This window comes from Eufriesea mexicana, unplaced genomic scaffold, assembly GCF_001483705.2.
Source record: "Eufriesea mexicana isolate 0111107269 unplaced genomic scaffold, ASM148370v2 scaffold14421, whole genome shotgun sequence".
NCBI classification, from domain to species: Eukaryota; Metazoa; Arthropoda; class Insecta; order Hymenoptera; family Apidae; genus Eufriesea; species Eufriesea mexicana.
The window spans coordinates 1-19,458 of record NW_016921875.1 but is presented as its reverse complement, the minus strand read 5'-3'; the positions used below and the strand labels follow the sequence as shown (position 1 = coordinate 19,458).

The following is a 19,458-nucleotide window of genomic DNA, read 5'->3' as shown; positions in this document are numbered from 1 at the left end:
CGTGGTAATTTCCAAAACGATCTACGACGTAGATGTATTAATAACTGGAAGCAACGTACCACGTTGGTACATAATTCTACGTGATCGCGATAGCTTGTGATATTTTCACGAGGTTACAGTTCGGAAAGAATGGGCGACGTTGGTTCTTCCTCCGAAATTGGATAGATCCCTGTATCTCGAGCCATAAAGCGGCGGCCAAGCCAAGAGAAAGCAGATAAAAGTAAGAAATGAGCCACGGAAGGAGACCGGTATATCGAGCGGTAACAGGAATCGCTCCGCCTTATGTCATGTACAACGACAGCGCCGCAGCTTTCCAAGGATATTGCATCGATCTTTTGAACCACATCGGATCGTTGGTGGGTTTCGATTACACCTTGAGGGAGTCGCTCGATGGACGGTACGGCGATTTGGACCCGAACACTGGCCGCTGGAACGGTATGATCTACGAGTTAATGAACAACATGTCGGACATAGCCGTGGGACCGATATGGATCACGTCTAGCAGAGCGGAGGTATCCATCGATTTTTGCAGTGTCTTAACACTTAGCCGACCGAACGGGGAGATCTCTCCATTTTAAAGTAAGCCGGTGCCCAACTGATCGGGAAGATCTCCCATTTTGACCTTAGCAACGCGTTTCTCGTTTTCGGTTATTACTACCTCCATTTGCAGTTGTTCGCTGGAAGATCTCCCATTTTGACCTTAGCAACGCGTTTCTCGTTTTCGGTTATTACTTACACTACCTTCATTTGCAGTTGTTCGTAATTACTGACGAACTGCTTCTATAAAGCACAGCGTATAATAAAATTCACCAATTTTTAAGGCCCCTTATGTGGTAAAAAGCATCGAGTTTATAGAGACTTGACTTCAAACTTGAATTATATTTTATTCCCTGGCGACAAGTATGAGGAGGCTTGAGTCTTGCGAGATGCGTGATGGTGAATTATCGATAGAGTGTGTCGTCAAACCCTTGAGCCAGGGTTTTATAGGCCCTGTGAGGACCCATTGCGTCACTCAGTCCTGCTTCGAAAACTGATAGGCTGACTGCTTCCTCGAAGCAGTATAGATCTCTATGTAGGGTGGCGCTGTCCAAATAAAGACTCTTCTCACACTTATTCGGTATTTCCGACCCCCTTCCGACCCGTTACCGGTCAATTTCTATCAGTCATAAAATCAGTTCGTGTTATTTCCGAAAAATGCCCGGTGGACAGCGCATTTTGGGTTCCTCGAGCGTGATGGAAACCGTATATTTCGCTCTGGGGCGTGCGGTCGGCTAAGTATTAATATAAAATGTCCCTTTTCATTTCCTCTTACGGTAGTCCGGGTTAAACGGGGATTAAACTATCGATCGATGTAAGAAAGACACCGTGTATCATTTATATTTGTACACCGCAGACCCTCGCATGACGCAGCGTTAAATTTCAGAGAAATGTCGCGCTGTTCCGGGTTCGGATTACGCACGTGCAAAAAATATAGGGGGGTCCCGAAATCGATTTTTTACAGAAAGTACACACGTTTGTTTATCCCAACCCTTTGCGGTCGAATGTCACCGGAGGAATGATGACACGCTTTTAGTTGGGAATTAGTAGTCAGAAATCAGGAATTGCGTTAAACAGAATATTTGTTACCTCGCGTTTTGTAAATATTTTATTTTACAAGTGAAAAAGATCTCGGTCGCAAAAGGTTAACCGTGTGGATCTTTGAAATTTTGATTAATTTATGTACTAGGTAGATTTCGTTGTATCATTCGCGTAATTGCAACTCGACCTCTTTAACACTACAACTACCGATCTTTAATGGATAATGGGCACAGATTATAGTAATTTCAGCGGTACGATGAATATGAGTGAATATATCGATTACAGTTCTTTCTTAATACGAGTTGATAGCAATTTTATTCTTAAAGCAGGTGTATGTGTTCGGTGATTGCAAAAAGGAAAATTCTGGGACCAGTTATTTTCACTGGGTTGGTAGTTCTAGCGTTAAAATCGCGTATCAATGTTAAAAATGATGGAATATTTAAAAAAATTGCACTATATCATACTCCATAGTCCAAATTAACTATTGGAAAAAGAAATTTTGTTTAAAACCAAACTTTTCTTAAATGATATTTTGACACTTTTTGTCACTTTTTAGCGCATCGGCTCCACTGTGCGCCTATCTGATAAATTGTTATTCAAAAATTGGGTACAATTTACGAATCCAGTTACGTGGGAAATGTATTATCGATCAGCCGTATTTATAGTTGTTTTTCTTCCCATGGAAAATCGTTGTCAGTAGATTTAATGGAATAATAACACGCTGTCCAGGTCGTAGACTTCACGATCCCGTACCAGGGTCCAAGCGGTTTCACGATAATGATGCTGAAGAAAAAGAGGCAGACCTCCTACCTCAGGTTCCTAATGATCCTGGAGATCGAGGTCTGGATAGGTTTTGCGTTCGCTTTCCTCTTGACGATATTTCTATTATATATTCTCGAGAGGTACTCGCCCTTTAGCTACCAGAACAATCGGGCGAAGTATCGAGACGAGGCGGACGATCGATTCTGCTGGTTCAAGGAGTGCTTCTGGTTCACGTTCACTTCGATCACCCCGCAAGGTGGTGGGGATATGCCGAAAAACTTATCGGGCAAAATCGTGGCCGCGACCTGGTGGCTGTTCGTCTTCGTCATCGTCGCCGCTTACACTGCCAACCTGGCAGCCTACGAGACGCTGGACAGATTGCAGAGGAACATCGAGTCCATGGACGACCTGAGGAAGCAGTATCGAGTCCAATATTCCACCGTGGCCAATTCCACGGCCTTCGAATACTTCTTCAGGATGACGAAGATCGAGAGCTGGTTCTACGCGTAAGACGATCTCTTCTCTCTTAACCCATTTGCATCATGACTCTACTTAAGCTGCCTCGCTGAAACATCAGCGACGTTCAACTGACGACTAAAACGTGGTCTGTCGCATCTGAAGAATATTTAGCAAATGGTAATAAGAAACAGTCGAATGCTCGCGGATTATTCCGCGCTCGGTGATAGCCAACAGTCGCGGGCTCGCGGAATATTCCGCGCTCGGTGATAGTAGAGAGTCGCAGGCTCGCAGAATATTTCGCGCTCGGTGATAGCCAACAGTCGTGGGCTCGCGGAATATTCCGTGCTCGGTGATAGTAGAGAGTCGCAGGCTCGCGGAATATTCCGCGCTCGGTGATAGTCAACCATCGTGAGCTCGCGGAATATTCCGCGCTCGGTGATAGTAGAGAGTCGCAGGTTCGCGGAATATTCCGCGCTCGGTGATAGTCGACAGTCACAGCTCGCGGAATATTCCGCGCTTGGATGCAAATGGGTTAACCGTTTGAGTCCCAGAGGGTTTCGAAAAAAACACTGTCGAGGAATCCCAAGCAGCGCGACCGTGTTTTCTCTAAATGAGTACGAGAAGACCCAAGCAGCGCGACAGCGCTTCTATTTTATGTCGAGTAAATCCCAAGCTTCGTTTATTTTATGTCGACGAATGCCAAATGGCGCGATAGCGCTTCGACTTCGACAGTCGATGACGCACCGTCAGCTGTCGAGAACGCTCGAAATGTGCTAGGTTTTCTCGACATAAAATCTAAACATCGCGCTGCTTGGGACTCAAACGGTTAACCCTTTCCCGTGCTATTTAGCTCGACGAAATCCGGGTCCGAACGGTAGGCGTCAACGCGAGGTAAACAGACCAGACTGATGCTCGAGAACAGCCGCGATACGAAGCGAAATGTAAATACGCGTGATACAGTCAGTTTTACGCGATACGCCGTTGTGGAAGGTACACTGTAATTCTTTTTCCTCTTATAAATAGGAATTGGAGACGATTGACGTTGGACGAGAATACGCCGGAACGGTTCAGATCCGAGTACGCCGTGTGGGATTATCCATTGGAGGACAAGTTCACGAAGATGTATTTCGCGATGAAAGACGCTGGCTTCCCTTCCAGCGTGGAGGAAGCGGTGAAGCTGGTCAGGAAAGCGAACAGCACTTTCGAGTTCGCTTTTATAACGGAAGCTACGACCGTAAAATACCTGATGCTGACGAACTGTGACTTGAGACAGGTTGGTCAGGAGTTTGGAAAGAAACCATTCGCTTTCGCGGTCCGGAAGGATTCTCCGCTAAAAAGGAAACTCGACGACGCGTGAGTACCATCCAGTGGATCTATTTGTCACGAGTATACGCGACGATATAAAATAAAAGTAAAGAATGTCGAAGAACCTTCTTTGTCGGAGTTATTTCTGGTTCTAAGTGCACCTGGTTCCAATAGAATTGCTGCCGACCTTTTGTTTCTCCTCAAAATTATAAACGCTATTATACGCAGTCCAAAATTATTATCTTTTATTAATTTTCTTGTTCCTTCAAAAAATTGAAGAGGCTTCCAAATCTTTATGATTTGACCAGCATAATATTGCACGACTTGAATCAGCAGACCCTATCGATAGAATATGCATTCTTGTAAACGATTTCTCGTCAAACCTCCAAATTTTTGGCAATAGTATCTCTTCGTTTAAAAACCAGATCTTAAATCTCTAAGAAAATTGTTTATATCAGCTATATCGTCATTTGTACTATATTCTTTCTTGACCTATATTCTTTCTCTCTCTAACAAACTGATGGATTTTTACTTTTTGTTCATACACTAATGGGTTTTACTACTCGTAAATTATTATTAAATAAATAAATTATTGAGATTATGGGTAAAAAGAAATAACTATCTTTATTCTATCTTAAGGAAGGTATATCAAATGTATTGTGACTGTTCGCATGCAGAGTCAAAACTAGAATGAAGAAAAAGGATATGCGATTGCAGCTCGTCCTGGTTCTCTAATTCTTATCTAATTCCTGAACATAGTTTAACATTAGGTTTACGGACGCTATCTATTTCTATACCTATTTCTACGGACTCCTGTGAAATTGTCAGGTAAAGAAAGCCTCGTGCCTTTTTTTTAACGATTAGTTTAATTTAAAAGTAATTATGTATTATATTAACAGTCTTAACCCTTTACGATTTTTTCGTTATAGGAAAATAGTAATTCGAAGACTTTCTGTCATAAATTCTAGGATATTTTTAAAACGGTAAATAAGAAATCGTATGCAAATGAATAAGTAGAATTATTTTATTTCGACATTCCACGCATCGTTGGCTAATTTTAAATTTGGTATATTAATTAACACCGATCTTTAGAATTTGATTAAATGGTGACTGAGAGTCACCTCTCGAGTGCAGAGGGTTAATATAAGTTAACTAAATCTATCACCATCGTATAATTGGAGCAACCTATCCATCAAATTAACGGGTTCGTAAATCTAGTGTTAAGGGTATATCTATTTTTCCTAAGAGATTGATATTTGTATATACGTTAAAACGTATCTTATTTTCAACATAAATAAATAAATAAATATCGTTGGTAAAAGTATAATAATGAATCTATCTATAATGATCGAATTATGCCGAATAAGTATACTACACGATATCGTTGTCCATAGACAAGGTGTATCGTAAGAGAAAAGACGTAAATGAGGTTTGAAGATAGACTCTTTATTCTGAATTCGGTCTGGTCTTTTACAAGTTTGTTATCTTATTTTGGTAGATGTTGGAGTAGACCCAGGTAATTTTCGACGGGGCCTGAAAGGGTCTACATGCAGTGGGAGAGTTTTCCAACTGTCGAAGACAGTCCAAAAAGATCCTAGGTCAGTTGTCGAGAATAGACGTACCCGGTCGAAAGTGCTCCCTCGAGTGTCTCTAAAATAAAGCCTTTAACCCCTGTTGCGATACGACCAGTTTTATTTTGCCCACGTTTTAGCCAGCTCCTTCTAATTCAACAATTGCGAAGGAGTATAGTCTCTTGGATTTTGTCCCTTAGTCATCAGGTGGTGATTGATACCGGCTGTCGCCACATATTCGCTGTATCATTCGCATAAGCGTCTGGATAATCCGCTGCTGTTCGCACCAATTAGAACTGACTCTGCGGAAAATCGTCCGCGCTAATTGCACGTCGATGCACCAAGATAAATATTCTTCCCAAACAGGCATTATTCCAAATTCGATTAAATATCATTTTATCGCTGTCAAACCGAAGCTCTCGGAATTACAAACCCCTACAAAACGATTCTGATACGACGATATAATGAAATCTTGGTGAAGAATAAAAAGAATAAAATGGCTGCTATTAACCCTTTGTACTCGGTGATTAGTTTGGTTACAGAGAAATAGCAATTCAAAGACATTCTGCTGCAACGTAGAGGATACTTTTAAAACGGTAAATAAGGAATCGGAATAAATTAAGACTTAAAATTATTTTATTTCGACATTCCATGCAATTTTAGGTTAGTTTAGGTTTGATATGTTAACACTTTACCGACCGGAAGCCTATTAATCGGCTTTTGGTCGCCGATGCTTACCGACCGATAGCCTATTTTCAGGCTTTTTGATACGTTGCTCAGTTGCGTTAGTTGCGTTGCTTTGTAAACTCCCACATTGCTGCGGCCCTAGGACCGCAATGTCCCAGGTCAAGTGAAGGAATTTGATTAAACCGTGACTCAAAGGGTTAACCCTTTGCACTCGACGATTTTTTGACTAGAGAAGAGTAGAGAATCGAAGATTCACTAAAAAACTGACGATACTTTTTAGAGCAATAAGTAAAGAATTGTATAATGATAGAATTTTAGTATTATTTCTGTAGGAAAGGATTTCAGTGAAACTATGCTCTTTGCTTCTGAGTAACTTCTTTATTCTCCGTATGGGGGTCGGATAGTGCCCCAAAAACGCATCCCTTATTGTTTTATAGAGCGTGTCTCTTCTCTGTCGCCTTGTCTTCGCTTGTCCATAGCCAGTCCAGACGTCCCAGTTTGGCGTCTAGCATCCCCATCTGTGGCTATTGTCCTTGGACCTTGGCGAGGCTTTCCTAGAATTCCAAGGAAGAGCTTTCTCCCGCCGGAAGACAATGGGCAGCGGTGAAAGTTGCCCAAATTCGATTTTGATACCTCGCATACTATTACGTTACATTAAATTTGATATATTGATTAATATCGATCTTGCAAATTTGATTAAACGGTGACTTAGGCTCACCTCTCGAGTGCAAAGGGTTAATTCGTCCGTCATACGCGAAGCCTTTTACTGCTCGACCTAACGCGAAACGATTAATGTTTGATTAAAGGATTACCCATCTGGCAATGGAACGGAGATTAAGTGTTCTGGAGAAGAAATGGTGGGACGAAAGTCCTTTGAGAGCGAATTGCCCGGCCGATAATGACCTTAACGCGGGCTTCGACCTAGACAATTTGGCTGTTATATTCCTGTTGATTCTCCTCGGTATATCGCTCGCAGCCCTCATACTCGGCCTTCAATATTCCTGGTACTGCTATCAGCTACACGCAAGAATGAAAAAAGTACGTCTCTTCGTGAAAACGCGGTTCTCTCGTAGAAATAAATGGAGAACGAAGGAAGCATTTGTAAACAGGAAATAAAAGACAGAAAGTAGCAATTTTTGTTCCAACAACAACAGCACCATGTACACGTTTTCTATGAGCCTGTGTAACTTCTGCGCGTGTGTCAAAATATATACAACTCTCGAAACGGCGTAGAGAAGAACAACGGAGAAAGGCGAATGTTAAACGAAGCAAAATCGTTGTTTCCTTTCAGCGCCACTGTTTGTCCATCAGCTCCGCTATCATGTCGCGACATAACCCAGGGATGAAGCTTAAAACCCTGAGATTTTCGGTTGACATCCACGGCAATTAGCTAATCCTCGACTATCTCTTTCTCTGATCCAGTGTCTCGTGGAACACGATCCTATTGGAGGAGAAGAGCTCCTGCCTAAGCAAACAGGTGCTGAAAATAGACCTCCATGGTAGTAGAGACAGGGATAATTAGATATAAAATAAAGAGACGTCAAATTAATTTCTCAATTTTTGGAAGAGGTGCAAGAAGAAAATTTTTTTCTTGCAAATTTGCAAAAAGGTGCGTCGCAAATTCTCACGATGGCGCGTCACGAAGATATCGATATCGGGACTGAAGGAAAATTTTAAACAACGCGTATTCCGCAAACAGGTGCTGAAAATAGACCTCCATCGTGGAAATAGAAAGGCAGGGATAATTAAATATCAAATAAAGAGACGTCAAATTAATTTCTCAATTTTTGGAAGAGGTGCAAGAAGAAAATCTTTTCCTTGCAAAAATGGAGAAAGGTACGTCGCAAATTCTCACGATGACGCGTCACGAAGATATCGATATCGGGACTGAAGGAAAATTTTAAACAACGCGTATTCCGCAAACAGGTGCTGCAAATAGACCTCCATCGTGGAAATAGAAAGGCAGGAATAATTAAATATGAAATAAAGAGACGTCAAATTAATTTCTCGATTTTTGGAAGAGGTGCAAGAAGAAAAACTTTTCCTTGCAAAAATGGAGACAGGTACGTCGCAAATTCTCACGATGGCGCGTCACGAGGATATCGATATCGGGACGGAACGAAAGTTTTAAACAGCACGTATTTCAGCGTACTCGTGACGAGAGAGAACTAACGATTGCTTGGTCAATTACGAGATAAGAGGATCTCGCGGCACGCGACGCGCAACATGCAAATTCTTCGCAGTGACTTAACGACACTAGCGCCGGTTGCTCTTCACCTGTCGGTGCAAGATGACCGTCGATCGGGAATTTTGGAGGAAAAATAAGGGGAAAGGGAGAGAAGAGTCACGTTGCGTTGATAGGAAGAATTGATTAGGTCATCCCCGCGGCAACCGATGGACAAACACAATTGAAAGCTGGCTTTCAGTTTCGAGACCACCCTCAGTTACTTGACCGATTTCCGCACGCGATATCCCGACCTCGAGACGCATCGCGTACGCGATCGAAACGAGCTCCAGCACCAGCCAATTACTTATCGTTTGAAAATTATCCACGATTTCGACGTTGCAGTCTCCCATCTGAACGGAAAGAAATATCCTCGAGGAAGTTTCGCAGAGCAGGAGCTGCAGGTGTGAAAAAGAAGAACGACTCGCACGGATTTTCCTGAAAATTGAAAAGTGAAAAAAGTTAACGACCATTGGAATTGGTTGTAGTGCCCGGAATGAGGATCGCGAGATTTACGGTTGCAGTGTGCGTTCTCCTCGGACTTTGCTGCAGATGTACAGTTTACGGACAGGGCTCGAGCGATGAGGAATCTTCGAAGACCAGGCCTGTCAATCTTTGTGAGTAATTTAACCGTTCAATTTCAAATTTCAAATTCGAGCTTGCAAATTTCAACATTGCGAGTAAATGGATAAACTAGTAAGAAGATTTATTAAACACGATAACAGCACAACTTAAATTATAACTAAATCTCGAAAAATAGATTCGCTTCTAACTGCGATATTTTCTCTCGGGGACTCTCTCACACACGACGTCTATATGTAATGACTGTCATTCAGCTACTGATTGTCTTTTCGCGACTCTGTCATACTCGGCGCACACATATTCTATGACAAGCACTGCCACAAATATTTCAAATGCAAAGTTATTTTTCGTTTTTAAATTTGGAAAGTCGAGTGGTAGATTTTAATCCTTTCGCTTCGGCAGTTTAGTCTGCTATATCGTCATTTGTACTATATTCTTTCTTGACCTATATTCTTTCTCTCTCTAACAAACTGATGGATTTTTACTTTTTGTTCATACACTAATGGGTTTTACTACTCGTAAATTATTATTAAATAAATAAATTATTGAGATTATGGGTAAAAAGAAATAACTATCTTTATTCTATCTTAAGGAAGGTATATCAAATGTATTGTGACTGTTCGCATGCAGAGTCAAAACTAGAATGAAGAAAAAGGATATGCGATTGCAGCTCGTCCTGGTTCTCTAATTCTTATCTAATTCCTGAACATAGTTTAACATTAGGTTTACGGACGCTATCTATTTCTATACCTATTTCTACGGACTCCTGTGAAATTGTCAGGTAAAGAAAGCCTCGTGCCTTTTTTTTAACGATTAGTTTAATTTAAAAGTAATTATGTATTATATTAACAGTCTTAACCCTTTACGATTTTTTCGTTATAGGAAAATAGTAATTCGAAGACTTTCTGTCATAAATTCTAGGATATTTTTAAAACGGTAAATAAGAAATCGTATGCAAATGAATAAGTAGAATTATTTTATTTCGACATTCCACGCATCGTTGGCTAATTTTAAATTTGGTATATTAATTAACACCGATCTTTAGAATTTGATTAAATGGTGACTGAGAGTCACCTCTCGAGTGCAGAGGGTTAATATAAGTTAACTAAATCTATCACCATCGTATAATTGGAGCAACCTATCCATCAAATTAACGGGTTCGTAAATCTAGTGTTAAGGGTATATCTATTTTTCCTAAGAGATTGATATTTGTATATACGTTAAAACGTATCTTATTTTCAACATAAATAAATAAATAAATATCGTTGGTAAAAGTATAATAATGAATCTATCTATAATGATCGAATTATGCCGAATAAGTATACTACACGATATCGTTGTCCATAGACAAGGTGTATCGTAAGAGAAAAGACGTAAATGAGGTTTGAAGATAGACTCTTTATTCTGAATTCGGTCTGGTCTTTTACAAGTTTGTTATCTTATTTTGGTAGATGTTGGAGTAGACCCAGGTAATTTTCGACGGGGCCTGAAAGGGTCTACATGCAGTGGGAGAGTTTTCCAACTGTCGAAGACAGTCCAAAAAGATCCTAGGTCAGTTGTCGAGAATAGACGTACCCGGTCGAAAGTGCTCCCTCGAGTGTCTCTAAAATAAAGCCTTTAACCCCTGTTGCGATACGACCAGTTTTATTTTGCCCACGTTTTAGCCAGCTCCTTCTAATTCAACAATTGCGAAGGAGTATAGTCTCTTGGATTTTGTCCCTTAGTCATCAGGTGGTGATTGATACCGGCTGTCGCCACATATTCGCTGTATCATTCGCATAAGCGTCTAGATAATCCGCTGCTGTTCGCACCAATTAGAACTGACTCTGCGGAAAATCGTCCGCGCTAATTGCACGTCGATGCACCAAGATAAATATTCTTCCCAAACAGGCATTATTCCAAATTCGATTAAATATCATTTTATCGCTGTCAAACCGAAGCTCTCGGAATTACAAACCCCTACAAAACGATTCTGATACGACGATATAATGAAATCTTGGTGAAGAATAAAAAGAATAAAATGGCTGCTATTAACCCTTTGTACTCGGTGATTAGTTTGGTTACAGAGAAATAGCAATTCAAAGACATTCTGCTGCAACGTAGAGGATACTTTTAAAACGGTAAATAAGGAATCGGAATAAATTAAGACTTAAAATTATTTTATTTCGACATTCCATGCAATTTTAGGTTAGTTTAGGTTTGATATGTTAACACTTTACCGACCGGAAGCCTATTAATCGGCTTTTGGTCGCCGATGCTTACCGACCGATAGCCTATTTTCAGGCTTTTTGATACGTTGCTCAGTTGCGTTAGTTGCGTTGCTTTGTAAACTCCCACATTGCTGCGGCCCTAGGACCGCAATGTCCCAGGTCAAGTGAAGGAATTTGATTAAACCGTGACTCAAAGGGTTAACCCTTTGCACTCGACGATTTTTTGACTAGAGAAGAGTAGAGAATCGAAGATTCACTAAAAAACTGACGATACTTTTTAGAGCAATAAGTAAAGAATTGTATAATGATAGAATTTTAGTATTATTTCTGTAGGAAAGGATTTCAGTGAAACTATGCTCTTTGCTTCTGAGTAACTTCTTTATTCTCCGTATGGGGGTCGGATAGTGCCCCAAAAACGCATCCCTTATTGTTTTATAGAGCGTGTCTCTTCTCTGTCGCCTTGTCTTCGCGTGTCCATAGCCAGTCCAGACGTCCCAGCTTGGCGTCTAGCATCCCCATCTGTGACTATTGTCCTTGGACCTTGGCGAGGCTTTCCTAGAATTCCAAGGAAGAGCTTTCTCCCGCCGGAAGACAATGGGCAGCGGTGAAAGTTGCCCAAATTCGATTTTGATACCTCGCATACTATTACGTTACATTAAATTTGATATATTGATTAATATCGATCTTGCAAATTTGATTAAACGGTGACTTAGGCTCACCTCTCGAGTGCAAAGGGTTAATTCGTCCGTCATACGCGAAGCCTTTTACTGCTCGACCTAACGCGAAACGATTAATGTTTGATTAAAGGATTACCCATCTGGCAATGGAACGGAGATTAAGTGTTCTGGAGAAGAAATGGTGGGACGAAAGTCCTTTGAGAGCGAATTGCCCGGCCGATAATGACCTTAACGCGGGCTTCGACCTAGACAATTTGGCTGTTATATTCCTGTTGATTCTCCTCGGTATATCGCTCGCAGCCCTCATACTCGGCCTTCAATATTCCTGGTACTGCTATCAGCTACACGCAAGAATGAAAAAAGTACGTCTCTTCGTGAAAACGCGGTTCTCTCGTAGAAATAAATGGAGAACGAAGGAAGCATTTGTAAACAGGAAATAAAAGACAGAAAGTAGCAATTTTTGTTCCAACAACAACAGCACCATGTACACGTTTTCTATGAGCCTGTGTAACTTCTGCGCGTGTGTCAAAATATATACAACTCTCGAAACGGCGTAGAGAAGAACAACGGAGAAAGGCGAATGTTAAACGAAGCAAAATCGTTGTTTCCTTTCAGCGCCACTGTTTGTCCATCAGCTCCGCTATCATGTCGCGACATAACCCAGGGATGAAGCTTAAAACCCTGAGATTTTCGGTTGACATCCACGGCAATTAGCTAATCCTCGACTATCTCTTTCTCTGATCCAGTGTCTCGTGGAACACGATCCTATTGGAGGAGAAGAGCTCCTGCCTAAGCAAACAGGTGCTGAAAATAGACCTCCATGGTAGTAGAGACAGGGATAATTAGATATAAAATAAAGAGACGTCAAATTAATTTCTCAATTTTTGGAAGAGGTGCAAGAAGAAAATTTTTTTCTTGCAAATTTGCAAAAAGGTGCGTCGCAAATTCTCACGATGGCGCGTCACGAAGATATCGATATCGGGACTGAAGGAAAATTTTAAACAACGCGTATTCCGCAAACAGGTGCTGAAAATAGACCTCCATCGTGGAAATAGAAAGGCAGGGATAATTAAATATCAAATAAAGAGACGTCAAATTAATTTCTCAATTTTTGGAAGAGGTGCAAGAAGAAAATCTTTTCCTTGCAAAAATGGAGAAAGGTACGTCGCAAATTCTCACGATGACGCGTCACGAAGATATCGATATCGGGACTGAAGGAAAATTTTAAACAACGCGTATTCCGCAAACAGGTGCTGCAAATAGACCTCCATCGTGGAAATAGAAAGGCAGGAATAATTAAATATGAAATAAAGAGACGTCAAATTAATTTCTCGATTTTTGGAAGAGGTGCAAGAAGAAAAACTTTTCCTTGCAAAAATGGAGACAGGTACGTCGCAAATTCTCACGATGGCGCGTCACGAGGATATCGATATCGGGACGGAACGAAAGTTTTAAACAGCACGTATTTCAGCGTACTCGTGACGAGAGAGAACTAACGATTGCTTGGTCAATTACGAGATAAGAGGATCTCGCGGCACGCGACGCGCAACATGCAAATTCTTCGCAGTGACTTAACGACACTAGCGCCGGTTGCTCTTCACCTGTCGGTGCAAGATGACCGTCGATCGGGAATTTTGGAGGAAAAATAAGGGGAAAGGGAGAGAAGAGTCACGTTGCGTTGATAGGAAGAATTGATTAGGTCATCCCCGCGGCAACCGATGGACAAACACAATTGAAAGCTGGCTTTCAGTTTCGAGACCACCCTCAGTTACTTGACCGATTTCCGCACGCGATATCCCGACCTCGAGACGCATCGCGTACGCGATCGAAACGAGCTCCAGCACCAGCCAATTACTTATCGTTTGAAAATTATCCACGATTTCGACGTTGCAGTCTCCCATCTGAACGGAAAGAAATATCCTCGAGGAAGTTTCGCAGAGCAGGAGCTGCAGGTGTGAAAAAGAAGAACGACTCGCACGGATTTTCCTGAAAATTGAAAAGTGAAAAAAGTTAACGACCATTGGAATTGGTTGTAGTGCCCGGAATGAGGATCGCGAGATTTACGGTTGCAGTGTGCGTTCTCCTCGGACTTTGCTGCAGATGTACAGTTTACGGACAGGGCTCGAGCGATGAGGAATCTTCGAAGACCAGGCCTGTCAATCTTTGTGAGTAATTTAACCGTTCAATTTCAAATTTCAAATTCGAGCTTGCAAATTTCAACATTGCGAGTAAATGGATAAACTAGTAAGAAGATTTATTAAACACGATAACAGCACAACTTAAATTATAACTAAATCTCGAAAAATAGATTCGCTTCTAACTGCGATATTTTCTCTCGGGGACTCTCTCACACACGACGTCTATATGTAATGACTGTCATTCAGCTACTGATTGTCTTTTCGCGACTCTGTCATACTCGGCGCACACATATTCTATGACAAGCACTGCCACAAATATTTCAAATGCAAAGTTATTTTTCGTTTTTAAATTTGGAAAGTCGAGTGGTAGATTTTAATCCTTTCGCTTCGGCAGTTTAGTCCGTTGAAGTACCGTCACTGAACGGAAGCGCGCGCCAGAAATATGCACAGTGCGTGTGATTTCTGCCTATTTCTGTACGTTTTCCTAAGTCTTAAATAACAACTATGCTGAATAAAGCAAACGTATACAGATTGCACTTGTATACGCGTCATTTGGGTGCCGGATGCATGGGTTGCCTGTACCCAGGAGTCATCTCGTGGACGCCACCTATAAGCGGCGCTCGAAGCGAAAGGGTTAAGACGGTTAATAAATGTAGGAATACTTTTGATTGGTAAATATAGACTGTATCGTTTAATACAGTGGATGGGTTATGTTTTACTGGGATAATGTTTCACAGTCAGAATAATTATACGTGCTTTCTTTACGGTAGCTTTGGAAGTGACTTCCACCGTTAGGTTTTATTTGAATGAAAATGCCAGATGTCGCTAGAAGCGTTTAGCAACATGGCGCGGGAGATTAGAACTCTCCAGCAATAGGGAATAATAGATGTTGATTTATTCGAATATATGTTTTATTACGAGGTAAAAGAGACTTAGGAGCAAAGTATAAATTAAAGACTAGACTAATAACTGAACTATGATCTCTTCTTCAAATTTCGTAAAGGTCTGCCCTAGGTCAACCCTTGCACTCTCATTTAAACCTCGCATTCTGTCTTCTTTCATACTCATGCTCTGTTTCTCAATCGCGTATTTCTCATAGCCTCACTCTCGATGGATCACGTACCCTAAAGTCTCAGACGCCTTTTGCTCTTCACTTGCATTCGATATTGTCATAAATAACCTGTTTATTTGATCCTTGCACGCGATCACTCGTCCTTCCTTGTGCACTCCAAACGTCACTCTAAACATTTGGCCTTAATCCTAGGCTGCTGTCTATTATCCATCATCAGCTAGGTAGTCCAAGTTCCAAGTGTTCCCTTGCATTCACTCTCAAACCTCCTAGCATTCCTACATAAATTTCAACAGCTTTTAATTATCCTGATCTCCCGTTTCACCATTTCTCTTGTAGTCATTATCAACGATGATTCCAACAAAGTAGCGAACAGCAGCATACTAAGCGCCTTGAAGAGGGTCGAGGAAAATTATCCTAATCACTTGGGTAAGGTGTGGAGCATTGAAATCAACGAATCCGACATAAACGACACCCTGGATCATATTTGCAATTCCTGGAACTCCGCCGTGGAAAAGGGTGACAGCAATGTTCCGGATTTAGTGATAGACACAACGACTGCCGGTTTAGGAGCCAAGATATCCAATTCGTTCACAGCGGCTGTTGGAGTTCCCACGCTATCCGCGCAATATGGCCAGGAAGGGGACCTCCTCTATTGGAGGAACCTAAACGCCGATCAGCAAGGCTATCTAATCCAGGTGATGCCCCCGGCGGATTTAATACCGGAAGTAATTAGACACTTGTGCGTCCAATTGAACATTACAAACGCTGCGATTCTCTACGACCATAATTTCATCATGGATCACAAATACAAGAGTCTGCTGTTGAACGTGCCCACCCGGCACGTCATCAACGAGGCCTCCCAACAGGTAACCGAAATGACGAAGCAATTGCTTCGGTTACGCGACTTGGACATCGTCAATTACTTCATTCTCGGTGACGAGAGTACCATTAATATAGCCCTGGAGGCTGCCGAAGGCTTGAATTTCACTGGTAAAAAGTACGGCTGGTTTTTATTGACTCCCGAAGTCAATATTTGGCCGAGATGCAAGTGCAGAAATATGAGCGTCCTCTTCATGAAGCCGGAAATTAATCAGAGAAATCCCACGTTGGAATCTTCTTTGTCAAAACCGTTTATTTCTTCCGCCTTTTATTACGATTTGCTACACCTGGGTATTAAAGCGATGAAATTGGCCCTGGACGACGGGGAATGGCCGATCAGGCCCAAGCACATCACCTGTAACGAGTACAATAACACTAATACTCCGGTGAGGAAGCTGAACTTCTTCGATAAATTAAAGATGGCGTATAAGAACATGACTCCGACGTATGCGGGAATTAAGTGGGGGTCAAAGAACGGCGAGCATCACGCTAAATTCGAGATGTCCATTCATCTGGTGGACATAAAGGATGGGCTTGTTTTGGATACCGTGGACAGTGGATTTTGGAACGCGAGCGTCACTGAGCCACTGCAGGTAAGTTCGAATGTTAACGCGTTAAACGCCATGTTGATTTTACGCGCCGTTCCGTTCACGCCATAGTTAGCCGTCATGCGGGCCCTTCCGGGCCGGAAAGTCTAGCGTCGGGCCCTAGCGACCGGTGTGACGTTTAACCACTTGCGCTACGATTTAACTTTCGGTTGCCGTGCCGCGTTCTACAATATAACATGCGGTAAAGCGTTACATTGACATCGCACCGCGTCTGCGAGCTAACTGTTAGCCGACGTGACGGACACGTCGTTTTTGTTTCTGCGACAAATGCCTATCGACGTGGTATACACGTCGCTGGCGACTTTGGACCAAAAGCATCTCGACGTGCGTGGCACGTCTTTATAGCGCAAGTGGTTAACGTGTTAAAACAGAGTTGCAGAAAATTTCGTTCGCGTTCTCCCCTCGATATCTTACCGTCTTCCGCTCTTTCTTCTCCCATTCGTAATTTATCGATCGAATTAAACGACGAAAATATTCATTTTCAAAGATCAAAGCGTATTTTATTTATATCGAACCCTCGTTAATTAAAGCAAATTTGTTACGCATATGTGCACACGTGTCGATATGAATTATAGGTGAATTATTGAACGAATTTCCCCGAGGCAGTTAATGAAAACGGAAACATAAAATTCATTTAATTCCTACAAGGCAGCGTAAAAAATTCATCACGAATGAAATTAAGCGGATGAATTGATAAAGTACACGGAATATTACTAAACGAAATTAGGTCGGTCTATTGATTAGCGAAAAAGATTATGGTGTGTCTGAGTCACGCAAGGATGAGGCTCTGTTCGATAATCGAATGTCACGGCTTTGGTGTGATATTGCACCGGGTTAATCAGTAGAAACCGCGGTAACGTTGCGATTAAATGAAAACAAATGTCCCGTTAAATTCCAACTTTTACAGTGCAATCATTTTTATCGCTTTCGCTATTCGCCCAAACAAACGGAATGAGAAGTTTAAAGCTAACTTTCGTTACATGCATCGTGAAACGAATCTCTGTAATTAAAAGGGAGATTAATTGGAGGCACTAGAAAAGAGACCTATGCAATGAAATTTTTCCGTTCCAAGTTCACAATTTTAAGTTTCGAACGTGAAATGTAATTTTTCAACCGTGACCCTTGTCCACATAGCAATCGCGATAGTTATATCCTTGACACTTAGCCGTTACGTTTATTTACATTTATCGCAGATAACGACAGTCTATGATGGAGATAATACATGCAACTACGTTTGCTTATTTAATATGCAATATGAAACCCTTCAAATAAAGTAACTGTGCTCGGACATTCGCGAGTTTCACGCCGAACATCTACCCTTGTCGTGAGATAAAAGAAGTAGAGAAGTTGAAGCGAAGCTACTGACACTTTATTATATTTCGTGTCTTACGTCGTGAGTGGTATGTCAAATTTATTTTGTATTATCTTTAACGTACAGCTACATAAATAAAAAAAGAAACCTGTAATTTCTCTGTTCAAAAGTAATCTAAATATGCCCCTAATGCAACCCGTATACCGCGCTAATACCTTCAATGATAGAAGATGAAGCGACACTCATCAGCGCCATCTACGAATTTTGGCTGGAAGTTTTTACTTTCTCGAGCTTCGAGTAAAAAATCACAGATGGCACTGATCGCAAATCTTTCTCATTGGCTCCAGTACCGACAATGAGAGAGACTAGCGATCAACGCCCTCTATGATTTTGGTCGCGAAACTCAATAAAGTAACAGGAACACAGAATAGACGAGGAGGTCGCTGGCCGAGACAGTTCCAAGAAATGACGTCATTTCTGAGAATTCAGAGGACAATATTTTTGCCGTTTTTGGTCAATACTTTTCCCGCTTCGATGGACAATAATTTCCCCGCCACCGCGGACAATACTTTTGCCGCTTCGGTGGTCAATACTTTTGCCACTTCGGTGGTCAATACTATTGCCGCCTCGGTGGTCAGTACTTTTGCCGCTTCAGTGGACAATTCTTTTGCGGCCTGGAAGAAAAAGTTTTGGCCGATTTCGCGATTTTGTATCAGGAAAACATAACACGAAAGGAGATCGCTCACCAAGACAGTTCCAAGAAGTGACGTCATTTCCAAGAATTCTCGGGACAATACTTTTGTAGCTTCGGTGTGAAATTTTTCGACGATTTTGCCACTTTGTACCAGGATAACATAACATGATAGGAAGTCGCTCGCCGTGCCACTTCCGAGAAATGACGTCATTTCCAAGAATTCTCAGGACAATACTCTTGTAGCTTTGACGTGAAATTTCTCGCCGATTTCGCGACTTTGTACCAGGATAACATAACATGATAGGAAGTCGCTCGCCGTCCCACTTCCGAAAAATGACGTCATTTCCAAGAATGTTTGGGACAATGCTGTTACAGCTTCGGCGTGAACTTTTCTACCAATTTTGCGATTTTGTATTAGGGAAATATAACACGAAAGGAAGTCGCTCACCGACAGAGCTCATTAATATGTCATTTTTCAAGAATATAGTTACAGAAATTTCGTAAACAGAAATTCAATTATTTTATATGTTTGAAAGTTCAAGATAATTTTTTACTTACCTTAATTTTACTTACCTCATAATACTTACCTGGATTCCTCTTCATTTAAATATCATTTAAACAGATATTGCCCACTCTGTATTTTCAAATTCCAAAGGGAACATTGAAAATTTACAAGAGGTAGGAAATATCCTAAACTTTG

At 41.5% G+C, this 19,458-nt stretch overlaps 3 protein-coding genes across 3 annotated transcripts; all 3 read left to right on the top strand.

Moving 5' to 3' along the window:
- The first annotated feature begins 227 nt into the window (after nucleotides 1-227).
- Nucleotides 228-578, top strand: LOC108553945 (ionotropic receptor 25a-like). Its single transcript, XM_017909047.1, has one exon. The coding sequence runs from the start codon at nucleotides 228-230 to the stop codon at nucleotides 576-578; it is 351 nt and encodes a 116-aa protein (XP_017764536.1).
- A 1,777-nt stretch (nucleotides 579-2,355) lies between these two features.
- LOC108553944 (ionotropic receptor 25a-like) lies at nucleotides 2,356-7,865 on the top strand. Its single transcript, XM_017909046.1, has 4 exons — nucleotides 2,356-2,846; nucleotides 3,823-4,152; nucleotides 7,169-7,400; nucleotides 7,785-7,865. The coding sequence occupies exons 1-4, from the start codon at nucleotides 2,356-2,358 to the stop codon at nucleotides 7,863-7,865; spliced, it is 1,134 nt and encodes a 377-aa protein (XP_017764535.1).
- Nucleotides 7,866-14,099: 6,234 nt separating this feature from the next.
- On the top strand, nucleotides 14,100-16,803 carry LOC108553943 (ionotropic receptor 25a-like). Its single transcript, XM_017909044.1, has 2 exons — nucleotides 14,100-14,220; nucleotides 15,602-16,803. The coding sequence occupies exons 1-2, from the start codon at nucleotides 14,100-14,102 to the stop codon at nucleotides 16,801-16,803; spliced, it is 1,323 nt and encodes a 440-aa protein (XP_017764533.1).
- Nucleotides 16,804-19,458: the final 2,655 nt, after the last annotated feature.

Bases quoted from the DNA above. Each gene is read 5' to 3' on its own strand.
- LOC108553944 (XM_017909046.1), top strand. From the start codon at position 2,356: ATGATGCTGAAGAAAAAGAGGCAGACCTCCTACCTCAGGTTCCTAATG. The intron at 2,847-3,822 runs GTAAGACGATCT...TCTTATAAATAG, and splicing joins ATCGAGAGCTGGTTCTACGC to GAATTGGAGACGATTGACGT. The intron at 7,401-7,784 runs GTACGTCTCTTC...TCTCTGATCCAG, and splicing joins TACACGCAAGAATGAAAAAA to TGTCTCGTGGAACACGATCC.
- LOC108553945 (XM_017909047.1), top strand. From the start codon at position 228: ATGAGCCACGGAAGGAGACCGGTATATCGAGCGGTAACAGGAATCGCT.
- LOC108553943 (XM_017909044.1), top strand. From the start codon at position 14,100: ATGAGGATCGCGAGATTTACGGTTGCAGTGTGCGTTCTCCTCGGACTT. The intron at 14,221-15,601 runs GTGAGTAATTTA...TTTCTCTTGTAG, and splicing joins GACCAGGCCTGTCAATCTTT to TCATTATCAACGATGATTCC.